Source organism: Gopherus evgoodei, chromosome 1 (assembly GCF_007399415.2).
Source record: "Gopherus evgoodei ecotype Sinaloan lineage chromosome 1, rGopEvg1_v1.p, whole genome shotgun sequence".
Classification (NCBI taxonomy): domain Eukaryota; kingdom Metazoa; phylum Chordata; order Testudines; family Testudinidae; genus Gopherus; species Gopherus evgoodei.
In genome coordinates this window covers 15,922,522-15,935,691 of record NC_044322.1, presented here as the reverse complement: position 1 = coordinate 15,935,691, position 13,170 = coordinate 15,922,522, and the positions used below count along the sequence as shown (strand labels likewise).

General features: G+C 44.8%; 1 protein-coding gene across 10 annotated transcripts in view; it reads left to right on the top strand.

Moving 5' to 3' along the window:
• Positions 1 to 13,170, top strand: part of DLG2 (discs large MAGUK scaffold protein 2) — a 1,569,268-nt gene that overhangs the window by 1,422,726 nt on the left and 133,372 nt on the right. For all 10 annotated transcript variants that reach the window (XM_030558530.1, XM_030558473.1, XM_030558462.1 and 7 more), the window contains one exon: positions 10,632 to 10,746. In XM_030558530.1, coding sequence (XP_030414390.1) covers positions 10,632 to 10,746 — 115 coding nt within the window. The remainder of the gene's footprint in view (positions 1 to 10,631; positions 10,747 to 13,170) is intronic.

The window sequence follows — 13,170 nt, the reverse complement described above, 5'->3', positions numbered from 1 at the left end:
TGTTATAATGACTGAACTGTGTTGGTCAAGTGATACAACCAGATGCAACCCCATAATGCTTTGGATTCCTCAAAAGCTGCCACCTCCATCTCTTCTCCTGGTGCCAGTGCATAGTTTTCTGAGATACAATAAAGGTATGGCTGCATCATCATTAACAAGATGAGGATTAAGAAACAGAATTATTCTTGGAAAAGAACAATGGAGATATCGAATAATAATTATAATAAAAAGTTTCCTTTTCGCAATGGAGTTTTGAAGGTGAATTCTGAAAAGTAAATAAATGACTAAGATTCTCTATAGGAACCCTGATATAAAATAAAGTCTTATGTAGGGAAAATAATTCTCAAACCCTTTTTGCGATTTGAACAATCCTTCTGAAGGATATCTGGTCAGTTAAAGCCTTATTCAACAGCTGGAAGGATTTGGAGTAAATTCTCAACTGGTCAGGTACAAGACCAGGCTGACAACTGGTAGGCCAAAGATGGGAAGTAACAGGGGCAGTTTGAATAGTGCCTCAGTAGGACACAGACTCCTTGTCACTAAAGACTTGATTCATTTATATGGTCTAAAGTCTTTGAAACTACAGCTTCCAGAGATCAATTTGGATTTGACTCAGCCATTCTGACTATGAATTGGACATAACATTAGTTTTCTAAATATTTTGTTGGGGGAAAATATATATTTTCAAGGGGGTTTTTTATATTCACAACTTACCAGATATGAAGCCTGTATCTTAAAGAGTGACTGATGGAAGAAACGTTACCGTCAGTAGTAAAGAAAATGAAAAGAAAATTGTCAGTGACATTTGGAATGTGATGCCAGCTTCAGAGCAAGTGTGCAAAGGCAAGGTTTGATCTGAAGATATTTAAAGGTGTAACTACATTTGGTAAAGGGCAGATAGTGGATATAAGGAGAAGGACTTGTTAAGGAAATAAGGTCCATATCCTCAAAGATACTTAGGCACCTAACTCCCATTGGTTTAAGTGGGCATGAGGCTCCTAAATACCTTTGAGGGTATGGGCATATGTCATCAGTGAGTTTACAGGGCTGAAGTTTTAGAGGCCAAAGCAATGGGTGAGCTCACAGAGTGTGCTAGCATCTTTAAAAGGGGAGAGAGATTTTTCTCTGAGTGCCTAAAAAAGTGTGTGCGTGTTAAAAATCTTAATAAATGCATTTGTTCAGAATATAGATGGCAGTAAGATGTAGAAGCATCTTCCCTCCAGAGATATCAAGACCAATGTTGTTTATCATTTCCTTTGCTTTTGGAAACTTGGGTAATCCCATTACAAATGCAAACAATGTTAGTGAGAAGTAGTAGCAATATAACTTTGGGCTGTATCGTGTACAAACTGTACAGTACAGTGGCTCTCCACTTCTGACTGGGGCCTCTGGATGCTACCGTAACAAATACAAAATAAGTCACTCTAACAAATGGAAACATTATTCTGTTGATGGTGTCAGAAGCTTGTGCATTGAATTCATTCGTGACATTTAGTGAATGTTTATACTGTGGATTTGGTGGCTATCAAGTCAAATTTACCTTCAGAATTATTAGAACATAGGAACTGCCAGACTGGATCAGAGTCAAGGTCCATCAATTAAGTATCCTATCGATGATAGTGATCAGTACCAGATGTCACAGAGGAAGGGTATTGCAGAGGGATTATCTGCATGCCACATAGGTCTTTCTCCTCATTTGGGCTAACAGGTATTCAGAGAACTCATTCTGTGCAGATAAATGATCAGTGAAAATTTTTGTAATCTGAGAAGGAAGTACTTTATAGCCTCAGATTATTAAAGGTTTTTTATTATTTCCACATGTACAATAAATATATCCTTGGTGAGGAGTTAGGCTTGAGGCATGGTATTAAAAATGAAAGGTTAACAATGCTGTGTAGAAAACATGTATCAGAAGAATAAAAGTTAAAAGAGTGTATCTCATTTTTAATACTATGATCTATTATTATTTATTTGTATTACAGGAGTTCCTAGAGGTTCTGACTGAGACTGATGCTAGGCTCTGTTAAACACATAGTAAGAGCCTGTCCCTGCCCAAAAGGGTGAAATCCTGGCTCAATTGACATCAGTGACATTAGCTGTGGTTTAACAGACAAGACAAAGGCTGGCAGGGAAAACAGAGGCCCGGGGGGCTGAAACAACTTGCCTAAGATCACGCCGCAAGTCACTCGTGGTAGAGCTGGGAATTCATACACATTCTGAAGGCTCTTTTTGTACTTAAAAAGATAAAGTGTACAGCCTAGGTTCTCAGCCTGGATGGTCATGACCCCCTCCCCCCCTTCCTTTATGCTTACATGGCAGGAGGGATGGGATCGTGGAAACTACTTTCTCTTGTAACGTGAGGTTGGGGTATGGAAAAGGCTAGGAAAATTATAAAATGACTAAGAAAATTGGGGGCATGTGAATGATCAGTGAGGATCCCAAAGCAAGCAGGTATCCAGCTCAAACAGGATAGAATTTAATGGCCTAATCACTAAGCATATCACTTTTCCATTAACGGCTTGGTTCTGCAAAGTGCTGTGCACTTTGCCCCTGATCCAGCAAATCAGCTAAGCACGTGTAACTTTAAGCACTAGTGGGCCCAATGAACTGCACAGGAAACTGATCTGAGCACTCAGCACCTTGCAGGATCCAACTTTAAGGGCTCAATTCATTGTTGCAATTCACTAATACAGGGTGGGTAGAATTCTGATGTGGAACCCTTTTGCACTTTGCTATGGTGTGCAGGGCAACAGCGAATTGGGATCTAAACTCCTTGGTACAAGGTAAAAATGATGAACAGAATAGAGAGGACATAGGAAGCTGACCCTGTGGTAATGAAAGAGCTGCCGTTCTTCCTGACTAGTCAAAATAAGGCCAAAGAAAGTAAATACATTGCTTTGCATGCTGTGAACCACACTTCAGCCTGTCTCTTCTGACACATCTATTCTCTACACCAGGGGCGGGCAAACTTTTTGGCCTGAGGGCTGCATCGGGTTTTGGAAATTGTATGGAGGACCGGTTAGGGGAGGCTATGCCCCCCCAAACAGCCGGGTGTAGCCTGGCCCCTGCCTCCTAATATCCCCTTGCTTCTCACCCCCTGACAGCCCCCTCAAGGTTCCTGCCCCATCCAACCCCCCTTCTCATCCCCTGATGGCTCCCCCAAGACCCCTGCCCCATCCACCGCCCCTGCTCCCTGTCCCCTGACTGCCTCCAGAATCCCCACCCCTGACTGCCCCCCGCCACCCCATCCAACCCCTCCTCTCATTCCTGACTGCCACCCCACAGGACACTTGCCCCATCCAACCACCCCTTCTCCCTGACCGCTCCCAGAACCCCTGCCCCTGACTGCCCCCTGCCGCCCCATCCAACCCCCCTCTTCTTTCTGACTGCCCCCCAGGACCCATGCACCCATTCAACCCACCGTTCCCCGCCCTCTGACCACACTGACCTCTATCCACACCCTCGCCCCCTGACCATCACCCTGAACTCCCCTGCCCACTATCCAACTCCCACTGCATCCTGCTCCCTTACCACGCTTCCTGGAGCACCAGTGTCTGGCGGCGCTACAGCCGCTCTGCCCGGCTGGAGACAGCAATGCCACCGTGCAGCACAGCACCTGGTCAGGCCGCGGCTCTGCAGTTGTGCTTCTTGGCTGCCCAGAGCATTTGCACCAGCAGCAGAGTGCACTGAGGCTGCAGGGGAGGGGAAACAGCAGGGGAGAGGCCGGGGGCTAGCCTCCCGGGCCAGGAGCTCAGGGGCCGGGCAGGAGGGCCCCGTGGGCCGGATGTGACCCACAGGCCGTAGTTTTCCCACCTTTGCTCTACCCACACCCTGCTTGTGCCCTTATCAAAGGTAGTATCCTCCATAGCATGCAAAACCCATTTATAACTAATGCTCCAGTTCTCTTTTGTATATTAAAATAATAAATACCAGGCTTCAGAGAAAACAATCACAATTTCTATATCCTAGATATATCCCCAATCCCATTACCATTGTATCTGAGAACCCCACAGTCCTTAATGGATTTACCTTCATTACACTCCTATGAGGTAGGGAGATGATATTATCCCAATTTTACAGATGGGAAACTGAGGAGCAAAGTGATTTCCCCAAAGTCAGCAGGAAGTCTGTGACAGAGCAGGGGATTAAACCTAGGTCTCCAAAGTATCTTATCCCCGGGTCAGTTCTTTCTTTCTAATCCAAGATGCACATATGCTGGATGCTTGTGGTGGGAAAACTAAGAAGTTTAAAACAAATTTATATGCCCTCACAGAAGTAACAGACAGATTAAAAAGGATCCCAACTTCGTATTTATAAAAAAAAAAAAAGAAATCTTAAGCTATCCAACAAAGACAACTGCCTCATAGACTTTAAGGTCAGAAGGGACCATCGTGATCATCTAATCTGATCTCCTACACATTGCAGGCCACGGAACCTCACCCACCCACTCCAGTAATAGACCCCAACCTCTGGCTCGGTTATTGAAGTCCTCAAATCATGGTTTAAAGACTTAAAGTTACAGAGAATTCACCATTTACACTAGTTTAAATGTGCAAGTGACCCATGCCCCATGTTGCAGAGGAAGGTGAAAAACTCCCAGGTCTCAGTCAATCTGACCTGGGGGAAAATTCCTTCCCAACCCCAAATATAGTGATCAGTTAGACCCTGAGCATGTGGGCAAGACCCACCAGACAGATATCTGGGAAAGAATTCTCTGTATTAACGCAGAGTCCTCCCCATCTAGTGTCCCATCTCCAGCAGTTGGGAATTTTTTCTACTGGCAGTCGCTGATGGGTCTTATGCCATTGTAAGCAGTTCCATCATAACCATCCCCTTCATCAACTTATCAAACTCCATCTTGAAGCCAGGTTTTTTGTCCCCACTGTCCCCCTTGGAAGGCTGTTCCAGAATTTCACTCTTATGATGGTTAGAAGCCTTCATCTAATTTCAAGCCTAAACTTATTAATGGCCAAGAGTAAAGGGAGAAAAAGAATGGTTTACATAAATAGTATAAATAACTATACTACCGTGATAGTACTTTGCGCCCTCAGATATCCAAGGCATTCAGCTGACAACTTGACACCTGAGCAGTACAATTTGTAGCCACACAAAACCTGTTGGCTACAGCTTCCTCTGGTGTTAAAACTGTGCCACATTTACACCAACTGAGGATCTAGCTCCATCATCCACTAGTCTTTACTTATACGAGCTGGTACTGATTTGGCATGTCCTTTTCGAGCTGATATTTTGTCTTCTAATACTTTTCTACTGTTTTTTAAAAACAAATACAGCATTGTAATAAACATCTTGAAAGTGGACTACTAGGGTTTTACATTGCTTTTTTTTCTTGTACAGTCTGAAAAAAGAGGGACCCTTTGCCAACCAATCACCCCTGTTATTGGCAGTCACTGCTTCACTAGGCACCAAACAGGGTTACAGGAGCATTATTTTAAAAATCTAATAGCAGCACTTATGAAAGCATTTATCATCTTGAAGCAAACATTGATGAACCTGCATGTTACTGGAGAGCAAAATGTAATACCTGCTGACAGAAGGAATTAAGATCTCTCTAATGGTGCCAACATTAGATAAGGTCAAGCTAATGTAGGCTGGGTCTACTAACATTCATGCATTTCTGTGGTGTCATTTCCCCTGCTATATAGTATACCAGCATTTCCATCAGAATCTGTTTTCAGGTTTGGGTTGGTTTGGGTTTTTTTGCTAAAAAACTGCAACTTGTCATACAAGAGTAAAGATGGAAATAATTACATTTTAATATTACTAAGATTCTTAACTGTTTTTGGGAAGAGCTGCAAAATGCTTGTTCTTGTGTTTTCCATTGCTATGCTCTAATTTTATAACTAAAAAGCAACTTCAGCAAAATTAAAATTTTCCTGCCACTAGCTTGTGCAGTGGATTTAGCCTGGTGGATATTACAGGTGACTTGGACCTCTAGCACCAAAAGTGGGTTCTTGCAGTTAGTCTCCTACATGAATTTTTAGGCTCCTAATAAAGGGCCCTGACTCTTGTTATTGGAAAGCCTCTTGGCATGGCTGGCGCGTATGGTAGGCTGGGGCAGGCTATGCCTCCCCAAACAGCGCAGCATGGCCCCGCCCACGCTCTGCATGGAAGGCCCCCTCCTGCTTGTGCTTTCCCCTTGGTCTCAGCCCAGGCACATTGGCTGCTCCTCTTCAGCGAAGCATGATGGGGCTGAGGCTGCTGCTGGGTGGGGCTGCCAGCGCTGGGTCTGCCTGCCTTGCGCTGGGGTGGGGGTTGTGGGAGGGGACTTGGGGGGACAAGCGACGCCTGCCTGGTGCTTGTGAGCTGGGGCGGGGGCTGGCAGCCGCAGGGAGGGGGGCTCTGGGCTCCAGCAGGGGGAAGGGGGCAAGAGGGGTAGGGCCAGCCCAGGACTAGCTACACTGAGCTGGTGGGTCCCCCGCTGCCCATGCCTCTAGGGAGCACAGGAACTTCAGTTACCTGCACCAGTATATGAATCACGTGCCCATTTTCATGGAGATTTTGCTAAGTAAAAGCTGGCAAAGTGCAGCAGTGTATCAGACAATGATGTGCTGTTGTTTTCTTCTTTCTTCAGAGGGCCACAAGACAGTGAATCAGCCTTTCACTGAATGTATTTTTCCCTTTTGTCCATCTGTCACGACCTTAATTGTCTGAATTGATTTTTTCCAGAAACTGCATCACATTACTCGCTCATATTCAATTTGTGATTCACTATATCCCCAGATCCTGCTGCCTAGTCAGTTGTTCCCCATTTTGTAGTTGTGCATTTGATTTTTTGCTTCCTAAGGCCTAGTCTACACTGCGGTGGGGGTAATCAATCTAAGTTATGCAACTTCAGCTACGTGAATAACATAGCTGAAGTCGACATACTTAGACCTACTGTCCACGATGTCTTCTCTGTGGTGAGTTGACTGCTGCCACTCCCCTGTCGACTCTGCCTGTGCCTCTCGTGGTGGTAGAGTACAGGAGGCGACGTGTGAGTGCTCGGGTGTCGATTTATTGCGTGTAGGCTAGACATGATAAATTGACCCCCGCTGGATCGATCACTGCCCGCCGATCCGGTGGGTAGTGTAGACATATCGTAAGTATAGTACTTTGCACTTGCCTTTATTGAATTTCATCTTGTTGATTTCAGATCAATTCTCCAATTTATCAAGGTAATTTTAAATTCTCATCCTGTCCTTCAGAGTTTTTGCAACCCCATCTTGGTGTCATTACAAATTTTATAAGCATTCTTTCCACTCCATTATCCAAGTCATTAATGAAAATATTGAGTGTAAGCAGACTCAGGACTGGCCCCAGGGGACCCCACTAGAGATGTCTTTCCATGTTGAGAGGGAACCATTGATAACTACTTGATATGTAATTGGTTTGATAAACATCTAACTTTTTGATCGTAGTTCAATTTTAAAAAAAGGCCCAGCTGCTGAAATTTGCGTCCCATGTTGCAGAAGCCTCACATATACTAAGTTATTTATTAAAATTAAACTGGGGCCTGAAGTTTGACTCCATGAACACATAGCATGTAGTTAGTAAATATTTAAAAGTCATAACAAATCTTACAAATATCTTCTAGGAAAATTCAGAATAAATTTTCAATCAAATAAAACAATTTCAAGAACGTGACCTTGATGAAATGTCATCCAAAGTCAAAACAGTACAAAACACAATAAAGTTGTCTTCATCATCTGACCATCCCATCTAAGTGTCAAACGTGCTGGTGTGCAAACTGCAAGTAATTTGATGCTGTGCTATTGAGAGTCTTTTTTTGATCTTCATCACTTTTTCACTAGGAGGGCGGTGAAGCACTGGAATGGGTTACCTAGGGAGGTGATGGAATCTTCTTCCTTAGAGTTTTTTAAGGTCAGGCTTGACAAAGTCCTGGCTGAGATGATTTAGTTGGGAACTGGTCCTGCTTTTAGCAGGGGGTTGGATTAGATGACCTCCTGAGGTCCCTTCCAACCCGGATATTATTCTATGATTCATTTCTCACTGTACAGATTGGAGTCTAAATATAGGAATTCCTCTCACACCTCAGATGCAGTATCTGTGTGGGATTTCTTTATTAATTATTAAAGGAGAACATTATGATTGAAGCTACTCTGGTGTAAATTATTTCTTGACCTAATCCAGTTGTAAAGCACCAAAACCTCTTGACATACACCTTGAAATATAGTTTAACAACGTTGTCAGTGTATATAATGCTTGTGAAAGGGGCCACATTGACAGCACTTGAGACTGTCTCTGTTTATCCACAGAACAGGTGGAATGTGAGCAATGGAAATACAGTCTCCTTTTTTTAATTTATTTTTTTACATGTACCTTTCATAAATATCAAGCCGGTTTACCATGTAGCAAGAAGTATGTAATGAGGTAGAGTAAAAATAAATAGTTGTAATAGTAATAAAAAAAAGTTATTGTAATCTTGATCAGATTGACCAAAGAGAAAATGACCTAATCTGAGTCATGCGCAAATTCTAGATTAGGGGTAAAATTTGCAAAGCACCTAAGTCCCATTTTCAAAAGTGATTTAGGGCCAGATTTTTGAAGGTATTTAGGCGCCTAACTCTCACTGACATAAAATATCTGGCCCTAAGTCTCATTGATTTTCAATAAGACTTAAGATCCTAAGTGCTTAAATCACTTTTGAAAATGAGACTTAAGTCTTGTCTATACAGTGCTTTAGTCCACATCAGAGGGGTTTCAATTTGAGTCAGGATTTCTGATAAAGAAAATTGGATACAAGTGAGAAGAGGATCTGCTGAATTATGAACCTAAAGGAACAGCGTGATATGAGAACTTGCTCCAGTAGTTTGTACACAAAGGAGGGTGAGTTGCGGGAGGAGGTGAGGGCTCCAGCTGAGGGTGTGGGCTCTGGAGTGGGGCCAGGGATGAGGGGTTTGAAGTGCAGGAGGGGGCTCTGGGTTGAGGCAGTAGGGTTGGGAGTGGGAGGGCTCTTGGCTCTGGGCTAGGGGTGCGGGTTCAGGGTGTGGGAGGGGGCTCTGAGCTGGGGGTTGGGGTGCGAGGGGGTGAGGACTTTGGCTGGGGGTGCAGCCTCTGGCGTGGGGCAGGAGATGAGAGGTTTGGTGTACAGGAGGGGGCTCTGGGCTGGGGCTGAGGAGTTCTGAGTGCGGGAGGGTGCTCTGGGCTGAGGCAGGGGGTTGAGGTGCAGGTGGGTGTGAGGGCTCCAGCTGGGGGTGTGGGCTCCGGGGGTGGGGTTGGGGATGACAGTTTTGGGGAGCAGGAGCGTGCTTTGGGCTGGGATCGAGGAGTTCGAAGGGCCTTCAACATCTGAACATGGGAATAGTAATTTCTACATAATTGATAGAGGTGTTGTGAGGATTAATTAACTTTTATACATTCCTTTAAACATGTAAAGCTCAATATAAGTATTATTGATATATTTTATTCTTAAAATCAGAGTTTTCTTTAGCAAGTATGTAATATTGGGTTCTGGGTTTGCCTGGCTTTCCATTGTAAGTGTTCTGTTTAATAGGAAGTCTCGGAATCACATTTCAGAAGAAAAATTCTTCTTAGTTTTCTTTAGCAACTCTCTCCAACTCTGGGCTATATTATGGCTCAAAAGCAATGGAGCAGTGGAGAGAGGGAAGGAGTTAGCAGCTGGCTGTGAGTATGGTGGAGTCTGGAGGAGTTATGCCTATTTCTAAGAGCAGCAGTTGCTGCAACCCGTCCCATACTAAAGATGTAGGGTCCAATTCATTGTTGCCCTGTACCTTGACCAGTGCAAAGTGGGTGTAGAATGCTACCATTCTGATCAGTAGCATTTTACAACCAGTTTGCATTTACATTGCACTAGTATAAATAAGGTGCAGGGCAGTGGTGAATCAGGTCCCCATTGTGTGCACATCCACGCATTGTCTCTCAGATAGGTGCTCCTGCCGAGGGTGTGAAGCACTGCTTGGGCTCCAGTTTACTACACTCTGCTGCAAAGAGTGTGCAGCATGAGAGGGCCCCTTAGTATTCAGTGCCTTCTGTAAGGGTAACTCCTCTGGGGGCAGAAGGGGTTCACTGCATGCTTTGCCCCCTACTGCACCCAGGCAGGGGCACTTTTCATGAAAATTCCACAGTCAGTGTGGATAAAATAGATCCCAAGGTATTTCCTTGCTAAATGAGATCAGGAGGGGTGGTTCTCCACTGCACAGTTCCACTTGAAAGAACTTGGAAAACTTTATTTATTGCTTCTTCATATGTTTGTCCAACTGGAAATTTAACGGTACCTCGTGCTCCATCAGCAAAGTAATTCAGTCACTGAGACGAGGGATGGTCCAGTGGATATGGTGCTAGCCTGGGTTCAGGTACCTGCTCTGCCACAGGCTTTCTCTGTGACCTTTGGCTAGTCAGTCTCTCTGTGCCCCAGTTCCCCAGGTACAAAATAGGGGTGACAGTACCTCGATGTTACGAGTGGTGAATATATTAAAGATAGTGAAGTGCTCAGATACTACAGTAATGGGGTTATATACACGCTTAAGATGATAGGTCATGTGACCAAGATTCTCAGAACATGTCCTGCATTTATTAATCTTAACATTCATTTGCATTTACCAATTGTAATGCAGCTACAATAGAGGTTTGTTTGTTTTTTCCATCATCAGAGTACGCTCGATTTGAGGCAAAAATCCATGACCTACGCGAGCAGATGATGAACCACAGCATGAGTTCTGGGTCTGGCTCCCTGAGAACCAATCAGAAGCGGTCACTCTACGTCAGGTAGGCACGGAGTGTTTTTCCTGATAATAAATGTGAGCAGCTTCTCTACCAAGTGGTTTGGAGAGCTGAGGAATGGAACTGAGACATGTATCATGATGTGAGTTTATATGGTTCAAAATGTATAATGCAGTGAAATTAATATAATTTCTTGATGCGCCTATATAACTAATGCTAACATTCCAAGGCTATTTTTAAAGAGCAGTAGAAAGAGTTGTAGCAGTGTTTTAAGATGAAAACTTTCACCATTTGACAATCCACACAGTAGCTGGAAAAACAGATGAGCTTTTCTGTATACCGAAGGCCTCAGTTAGGTCAAATTCCATTGGACTGACAGGGCCAGCTCTACAGTTTTCGCCACCACAAGCGGCGCGCCGAATTGCCGCGGGGGGCGGTCCCTGTGCCCTGAGGGCGGATAGGCTCGTTTCTGCAGCAGCGGGTTTAGTTGAAGCCGCCCCAGACAGCTAAACATAGAAGCTGCTGCTGAATTGCCGCCACCGAGGAAACACGCCTGCCACCCATTCTACCTAATGGCTTACCAGACCCCGTAAGCTAGAAAAGCCTAACTGCTTCAGACATGCCAGCCAGTGTCTTTGTGTGTCAGTCTGTTCCCCAACAGAAATTCTCTCTCAGACGTCCCTGCCCTAGAGAGACATGCACCTTTTATCCAGCCAGAAGTTCTTTGTCTTCTTAGTTTCCAGACTGACTCCCCCCCACCCTGCCCCAACCTCTCTCATATCCCCAGAGGCTGATCTGTCCAGACCAAGTAGTATTTTGAATAGGCAGTAGGTTTAAAACAAACAAAAGGAAGTATTTCTTCACACAACTCACCGTCAACTTGTGGAACTCGTTGCCAGAGGATGTTGTGAAGGCCAAGAACTAGATAAATTCATGAAGGATAGGTCCATCAGTGGCTATTAGCCAGGATGGGCAGGGATGGTGTCCCTAGCCAGAAGTTGGGAATGGGCAAAAGGGGATGAATCACTTAATGATTACCTGTTTTGTTTGTTCCCTCTGAAGCACCTGGCATTGGCCACTTCGGAAGACAGAATACTGGGCTAGATGGACCTTTGGTCTGACCCAGTATGGCTGTTCTTATGTCATGGGTACAGGTCTAGCACCTCTGACTCATCTCTGGTCTCTCTCTTAATGCAGAACCACTGGTGTCAGGACTTCTGCCTTAACTTTTCCTTTCAGTGAAATCATGTGATTCTCCAACTCTTAGACCAGGCCCTGGTCTACAGAACCCTGTGTATCTACTATACTTACCAGTAGGTCCAACTGTGTTTGGTACTTGCAGTTCTTCCCTTTGGGAGTCTGTGACCCGTGTGAAATGCAGTGATCAGACAGCCTTCTTAAAATCAGAGCATTGTTTAATCTGAACAGTTGGAATAAATCTTAACAAAAGAGAAAAAGGACTTTAAAACAATACCCAGTCTACCACATATCTATTCTACCTAATGGCTTACCAGACCCCGTAAGCTAGAAAAGCCTAACTGCTTCAGACATGCCAGCCAGTGTCTTTGTGTGTCAGTCTGTTCCCCAACAGAAATTCTCTCTCAGACGTCCCTGCCCTAGAGAGACATGCACCTTTTATCCAGCCAGAAGTTCTTTGTCTTCTTAGTTTCCTGAATTTGGCCTACTTTCCAAAGCAGTTTGGTGGGCTCAACAGGATGTCAAGCCAGTGTCTCTAGAGCAGGGGTTGGCAACCTCTGCTCTAGAGCAGGATGTCAAACCAGCCTGGCCCACTAGGGTGCTTGGCACGTGCCTCGCTAGGGTAAGCACCCTGGTGGGCCAGGCTGGTTTGTTTACCTGCCACGTCAGCTGATCCCGGCTCCCACTGGCCACGGTTGGCCGCTCCAGGCCAATGGGGGCTGCAGGAAGCGGTGCAGGCCAAGGGATGTGCTGACCGTGACTTCCCACCATCCCCATTGGCCTGGAGCAGTGAACTGCGGCCAGTCTGAGCCACAATCGGCTGAACCTGCAGACGCAGCAGGTAAACAAACTAGCCTGTCCCGCCAGGGTACTTACCCTGGTGAGCTGCGTGCCAGAGGTTGCCGACCCCTGCTCTAGAGTCATTGTCCATTCCATTATCATGTGACAATCTTCAGTAGTTTGTTTGTCTTATCATGGATCATTGTTTTGAATTCCTGTTTCCCAACATCCGTGTTGATTAAACCCAGTACACCCAACAGTAAAAATCCCAATACAGTATCCACAGATTATTACAGAACAGCCCCATGTCTGCCCCAGGAGGCACCTTGGTGGGGCAAATGTGGGGACATTTTTGATGTCATTACCAGTACAGCACTTGTTCTGTAAATAGAGGACTTCATTCTGCTCACAATCCAGCACCTTTCACAAGCATCAACTTAATACACATTTTTTTAAATCAAAACTTAATTTTAAATACAAGTAGACTATTTC